We start from the raw sequence: 7548 nt of genomic DNA, 5'->3' as shown, positions 1-7548 counted from the left end.
CAGGAGTTGCAGCGGTGGGAAGGAGAGGTGAGAATAGTCTCGTACATCGCTACATCAATACAATATAATACAATCTGGAGTGGAGGCCACGTACCGGAAAACGCAGCGTGGGATGTCCACCCATAAGATGGACCGACGACATCATAAAGGTAGCAGTAAGGCGCTGGACCGCTGGGGCAGGAAAGTTCTTGAGTGGCGACCACGAGCTGGAAGACGTAGCGTGGGCAGGCCTCCCACTAGGTGGACCGACGATCTGGTGAAGGTCGCGGGAAGTACCTGGATGCAAGCGGCGCAGGACCGGTCTTTGTGGAAATCCTTGGGGGAGGCCTTTGTCCAGCAGTGGACGTCTTTCGGCTGAAACGAACGAAGGCGCTGGACGCAGGCCGCTACCAATCGATCAACATGGAAATCATTAGGGGAGGCGTATGTTCAGCAGTGGACGTCCTTTGGCTGAAATTAATGATGATGATGATGCTGATGATGATGATGATGATGATGCTGATGATGATGACGATGATGATGCTGATGATGATGATGATGATTAAACAGTTGAAGCAAACAAAGCAGTGATATTATCAGTAGGAACTATACACACCACAGCTACCTCTCCTGTCTTGTATACCTATAGAGATTAAAAAGACCGTGATATTCTGTAGGATAATAAAAATATTATGTTTCATTAGTCGGTTTTAATTATAACTTTGTACAATTTTAACAGATACCATTATGATAAAACTTTTTTAATGTTGCGTTCCAAATATCTTCTAGTGATTGTTATTTCAATGCTCTACAAAAATCCGCAAATGAATGAACTTATAAAAGGTATTTTACTTTAATAATGCTATTTGGCATTATTCTGTTAAATACTCTATATTGGACATTTTTATGAGCTTTTTCTGGTGAGCGTAGGTAATCATTACTTTGTAAATCCCATTTAACAAAGAGGAAAATTGGATTTTCCCGTCAAATTAGGCGTATATTAACATAAAACTGTCGTATTTTATCTAAATCGTATTTTTTTAATTGAAATTGAATGGCGCTCAGACTTACTCGTATATAAACTCTATTTTCTCATTTTAGTAGTCTGTTATTTTTCACAATGTTTTTGGATACGTTCTTGGAGAACTTGGTGAAAATACAATGTGCTCTGTCGACGATAGCAGATGGAATACACCCCACCAGTTTCAGATATCCACAGTCAGAATCTGGTTTGCAAGGTAAGCTTTCTTTCTGTTACTCTTATACAGGTGTGATTTTGTAAAACAACGCCAATCTCAGGGGTAGTAGAATAGACGACAGTGATGTCAAAAAAATATACAGGGTGTCCCGTAATGCAACGTCAAGCCGGAACTGGGTGTTGTGGTAAGTTATGCTGGTTATCAGAAAAATATTAAAAAAAAATCTATGTGACATTTTGTCAAAATAATAGGCATTTAAAAAAAACAAAAAATTCTACTCCCGGTGACGGTCTTTTTACTCGTGTTGCCACAAATCTTCACTTTTTTCATTTTTTTTTTGTTTTGTAACCCTGAATAATGCTTCTCTAAATTGTTATTAAAATTACAAAACCAGCTGCTCCAGCTTGGATGAAAAAAATACATTATTCCCAAAAAAATTTTCAAAATAAACATTTTGGCTAGTTTAAACTAACTGTACTGAAAAAAAATTGTACTACGCGAGTGTGTCAAGTGACGTCATAATTTGGCGCATTTAGTAAGGATTCCAAAATGGTATAACACTTGGTAAATTCTTGCTGTAATTGTCGACAATTTTTGTTGTGGAATAAGTGAAGATTTGTGACAACACGAGTAAAAAGACCGTCACCGGGAGTAGAATTTTTTGTTTTTTTTTAAATACCTATTATTTTGACAAAATGCCACATAGATTTTTTTTTATATTTATCTGATAACCAGCATAACTTGCCTCAACACCCAGTTCCGGCTTGACGTTGCATTACGGGACACCCTTTATAAAAATGCCTTTAAAAAAAAAGGAAAAAAATATATGAAATCAGGAAAATGGTATTATTATGCGGGCGAACTATCGGTCAGTCCCCCGGCTCTGCTGGGACGGCGGCCGCATGTGCTCGGTGGTGTAGCGTGGTACACAAGGTAAACAAGATTTTTACTAATTAAGTAATAGTAAAAATTTTATTTATATTTTTTTTGTAATTATTTTCATGTGTACTACCACCCCTGAGATGGGCGTTGTTTTACAAACCACACCCTGTATTTTTTTGTTTACCAATTTTTTTCCATATAATAATCCTATAAATATTAACAACAATGACAGATGGAGCGTCGTTTGACTTCGTGATCGTGGGCGGGGGCACGGCAGGCAGCGTGCTGGCAAACAGGCTCACGGAGGACCCTAATGTATCCGTCCTGCTGGTGGAGATTGGTCCCGACCCTCCTATGGAATCTAATGTAAGATATACCTACTAAAGTTATGTACATTTTTATCTCATTCCAAACAATCTGGTGATTTACCCACGCAATTTCCAGGTTCCAGGTTTGGCCAAATATCTAATAAACTCAAACCTAGATTGGAGCTACAATATAGATGAAGATGAAGACGCATTTCCATGTCTAGCAGACAACAGATATCGCGGACATCAAGGAAAAGTGTTGGGGGGCAGCAGCAGTATCAACGGAATGTATTATGTGCGGGGACATCCAGAAAATTTCAACTTATGGGCCAGAGCCGTAAATGATTCGTCTTGGAACTACAACAACGTACTACGATATTTCAAAAAGAGCGAACGTCTTGAAGATCTCAGCATCCTTCGTTCTAGAGACGGAAGGTTCCACGGCACTAATGGATATATAGGAGTTACCAAAGTTAATAATACTTATACAGAAAAATTCAAAGGTGTTTTCCGGGAAATGGGATACAAGTTTGTTCGAGATATAAATGGGAAGGACAATATTGGATTCAGTGAGCAACTGATAACATTTGCAAGCGGTCTTCGTCAAAGTACTGCCGTCGCATTTCTATCTCCCATCAAAAATCGCCCTAATTTACACATTTTAAAAAATACCCTCGCAACAAAGGTTGTTATAAATGATAAAACTGCAACAGGCGTTGTAGTGACTGATAATGATAATAATACTATTACCATAAACGCAAACAAAGAAGTAATACTTTCGGCTGGATCCGTCGGTAGTCCACAGCTGCTGTTACTGTCAGGAATCGGCCCAAGCGAGCAGTTAGAGAGTTTAGATATAGAAGTAATTGAAGATCTTCCCGTTGGAGAAAATTTGCAAAATCATCATGTTGTATTTTTAGTACTTAAGTTACCAGATCTAGATGAGTCAATTCCTGTAAATCCTTATGATTACACTTCTTCTTTGGTGACCGGACATGTGTCGCTGAATGCATCAGCAACATCACCTGATTTCCAAGTTCTTGCACAAGTTATCAACGATCAAGGAGTCGTTTCTGATTGCATAATGTTCAATTATAATGATCAAATCAGTGAACACTTTTATAATAAAGTGAAAGGTCACAAAGTTGTGTACATGGGAATCACGGATGTAAAACCTAAATCACGGGGGGTGATTTCATTAAAGAGTTTGGATCCAAAAGAGAGTCCATCGATTAGTGTCCGCCCGTATGCTGAAGAAGAAGATTTGGAAAATATAGTGAGCTATGTACAAAATATAGGTCGGATTGCTAATACTACTTATTTGAAGAGCATTGGAGCAGAGCTGGTGACGTTGCCGAGTTGTGAGGACTTTGAGGTGGGGAGCCGAGAGTACTGGAAGTGTTACGCGCGGTGTATGATCAGTACAGGGTTCCACTACGTGGGCACGTGCGCCATGGGCTCCGTGGTGGACAGCCGGCTGCGCGTGCGCGGCGTGGAGAGGCTGCGCGTGGTGGACTCCAGCGTTATGCCCTATATCACCAGCGGGAACACAATGGCGCCCACCATCATGATCGCTGAGAAAGGAGCTGACATGATCAAGGAAGATAACAATATGCGTGTTTGGAGAAGTTAAAAGTTTGGAAAATTACGCGAATTGTAAAGAAAATGTTTCCACCATTTTGATATTATGTCTCATGTAACATCAATTAGCTACCCATGATGTTCATAAATTTTTCTTGTTTATTGACTGTTATTTTGCTATACGCTATCATTTATTTATTTATTTTAATCTTTAATGCCATACACATTGATACATAAGGCGAACTTAAAGGGTGATTTACACGTGTTAAGTAGATAAGTAGGTGACTAAATTTCAAGTAGTAAGTACTGTTTACACGCAATTAATCACTTAAAATTAAGTTAATAATCTAGTTACCAACTTATCTACTTAACACGTGTCTATCAGTTTACCTTGGGGCTAAGCCCAATCATAAAAAAACTTAAACTGCACATTAGCCAAGATTATTAATTAACCTATTAAATGATTAATGACACCTTTTGTATCACGATTCACGTTTATATTACTTATGTCCTCGGCTTCACCCGCTTCATCCTCACGGAATTTTCACCCAGCGACACCCGATCAAAATTCTGTCACAGAATTTTCACACCCGATCAAAACAATCATAATTTCTTAGCAATCACACTTGATGATGAAATTAGTGGTTCCTTAGACAAACTTTACATTATTTTCATCTTCCTTCTCCAAGTACGACCTAATTACTACTTAATATCATGAAAATAAGTTTAGAATTTTAGATGTTATTACCTAACTAGGTTCGGATGTTTAACAAACAGACGGTACCTTCATTGCTCATATTAGTATAGATTTTAATGGTACATTAATTAACTTCTTTAAGTAGGTACCTTCTTATGGCTTTCAATTGTTTCATACAATTCATAAGTAAATAATATCTAGGTACCTACCTTGTTCAATGTAATTTGATAGGATAGTTGGTAATAATTATTTTTTTTGGCATTCGATACATATAAAAATGTTCTTGGACGCGTTTTTGGCAAACATCGCGAGAATACAATATGCCTTGTCGACTCTGGCAGAGTTGCAGCTCACCGCTTTCAGATATCCACAGTCAGATACTGGCATACGAGGTATGGCTATCCTGTCTGATCTTCTCAACCATATTTTATTTCCTTATTTACCTACACAGTTTCCGTGCTTCATGAAATAGTCAAAGTCGTAAATACCTACTTACTTAAATATTTATTTAACACAACTAGGTATAAGGGCCTTATTACAAAAATGTTAAACCCGGGACGAACTCTGGTTTAAAGTGACAATTCCATACTAAATGTCAATTCAAACCGAGTCTAACTTTTTGTAATAAGTGGGTTAGAGACTAATGCAAAAAATAAAAGGGTACTAGGAAAGGCATAAATCCAGCAGTGGTCTGTTGAAAGCTAGTGATGACGTTGGCGATGATGATAATAACAAATGTGTTATTTGAATGACATCTATTAGAAGATTTAAAAAAATGCTAGAATACTACTACATGGTGATATATATTGTATGCAAAGGAAATACAATAAATTACTCACTAATTTTATAGATGGAGCAACATTTGACTTTGTGATCGTGGGCGCGGGCTCAGCAGGCAGCGTGCTGGCCAACAGGCTCACAGAAGACCCGAGGGTGACGGTGCTGCTGATAGAGGCAGGCCCCGACCCGCCCATAGAGTCCAATGTAAGATAACAAATAAATCATTTTGTAGAGTTTTATCAAACCGCGAATCAAATAGAAATTAATTCCTACTTTCTTAAGATTGCAGGTTTATCCCCTTACCTTTTAGATTCATACGTAGATTGGACTTATACTTCAGATAAAGATCCAGAAGCATTTCCATGTCTCGCAGACTACAGATACCGCGCGCACCAAGGCAAAACGTTGGGCGGCTGCAGCAGTATCAACGGAATGTATTATGTTCGTGGACATCCCGAAAATTTCAACTTATGGGCCAGAGTTGTAAACGATCCGTCATGGAACTACTCTAATGTGCTTCGATATTTTATGAAAAGTGAACGACTTGAAGATGCCGATATTCTGAATTCTGCTGATGGAAAATTCCATGGCACTCAGGGATATCTTGCCATCACCAAGGTCAATAATAGTGATTCAGAAATATTCAAAGAAATTTTTCAAGAAATGGGATACAAGGTCGTTCGAGACATAAATGGAAATGACAATATAGGATTCTGTGACCAATTGGTGACATTTGCAAGCGGTCTTCGTCAAAGCACAGCCAACGCATTTTTGTCTCCCATCAAAAATCGCCCTAATCTATACGTTTTAAAGAATACCCTCGCAACAAAAGTGAAATTTAGTGGAAATACTGCAACAGGTGTTGTAGTGACTGATCATGACAATAATACATTTACAATTTATGCAAGAAAAGAAATTATAATTTCGGCAGGATCTGTAAGCAGTCCGCAGCTGCTGTTGCTATCTGGGATTGGCCCAAAAGAACAATTGCAAAGTTTAGGTATAAAAGTAATAGTAGATCTTCCCGTAGGAGAAAATTTACAAAACCACCACATCACATTATTACTGATTCGCATTCCAGAAAGTCCAACATCAATGCCTGTAAATCCTTACACTGTAACTTCTATTTTGCCCACCGGATTTTTGACGCTTAATGCATCAGAACGATCGCCTGATTTCCAGGTTCTACCTTTAAATATCAATGATCAAACCTTTGTTTCAAATTGTATAATGTTTCATTATCAAAATAAAATCTGTGAGTATTTTTATAATAAATTAAGAGGTAGTAAAGTTGTGTATATAGGAATCCAAAACGTGAAACCTAAATCACGGGGTATAATCTCGCTAAAGAGTTTGGATCCGAAAGAGAATCCATCGATTAGTGTCCGACCGTTTGCTGTGGAAGACGATTTGGAAAACTTAGTGAGCAATGTACAAGACATAGGTCGGATTGCAAATACGAGTTATATGAAGAGTGTTGGAGCTGAGCTGATATCGTTGCCAAGTTGTCAGGATTTTGCGGAAGGGAGCCGGGAGTACTGGAAGTGTTACGTGCAGTGCATGATCAGTTCAGGGTTCCACTTCGTTGGTTCTTGCGCGATGGGCTCTGTGGTGGACAGCCGGCTGCGCGTGCTCGGGGTAAACAGACTGAGGGTGGTAGACTCCAGCATCATGCCTTACATCACCAGTGGGAACACCAACGCGCCCTCCATCATGATCGCTGAGAAAGCGGCTGATATGATCAAGGAAGCCCACAATATGCGTTGTTGAGGAACATAGATTTAAAATTTTAAACCTACATCTGATTTAGGAGTTATAACTCAAAATTTTATTAGACCCTTTGATATTGTAACATCAAGTTACAATAAAATAATGTGTGAACAAATGTTTTGTGTTTACTTATTATGTGGGTATGTTTCATGGGTAATTTTACCTCTAAATGAAGCCCTTTAATTAATTTGTACCTAATCATTAAATGCACAGTTCCAATCGATTAGATTACGTTTCCGGCATTCTGGATATGTGAACAGATATAAATTAACCTACCATAGAACACAAAGGTACACAGCAATCGCATTCAGTAGGGCATGAAACATATAAAAACCAATACACAAATTATGTA

General features: G+C 38.4%; 2 protein-coding genes across 2 annotated transcripts; both read left to right on the top strand.

The window, feature by feature from the left end:
- The first annotated feature begins 2285 nt into the window (after positions 1 to 2285).
- Positions 2286 to 4001, top strand: LOC114359171 (glucose dehydrogenase [FAD, quinone]-like). Its single transcript, XM_028313454.1, has 2 exons — positions 2286 to 2426; positions 2505 to 4001. Exons 1-2 carry the CDS (start codon positions 2286 to 2288, stop codon positions 3999 to 4001), a joined length of 1638 nt encoding a protein of 545 aa, XP_028169255.1.
- Positions 4002 to 4923: 922 nt separating this feature from the next.
- On the top strand, positions 4924 to 7196 carry LOC114359170 (glucose dehydrogenase [FAD, quinone]-like). Its single transcript, XM_028313453.1, has 4 exons — positions 4924 to 5038; positions 5497 to 5630; positions 5709 to 6527; positions 6777 to 7196. Exons 1-4 carry the CDS (start codon positions 4924 to 4926, stop codon positions 7194 to 7196), a joined length of 1488 nt encoding a protein of 495 aa, XP_028169254.1.
- Positions 7197 to 7548: the final 352 nt, after the last annotated feature.

This window comes from Ostrinia furnacalis, unplaced genomic scaffold, assembly GCF_004193835.3.
Source record: "Ostrinia furnacalis isolate ACB-3 unplaced genomic scaffold, ASM419383v2 OfSCF4245, whole genome shotgun sequence".
NCBI lineage: Eukaryota > Metazoa > Arthropoda > Insecta > Lepidoptera > Crambidae > Ostrinia > Ostrinia furnacalis.
This window is presented reverse-complemented; position numbering and strand designations above follow the sequence as displayed.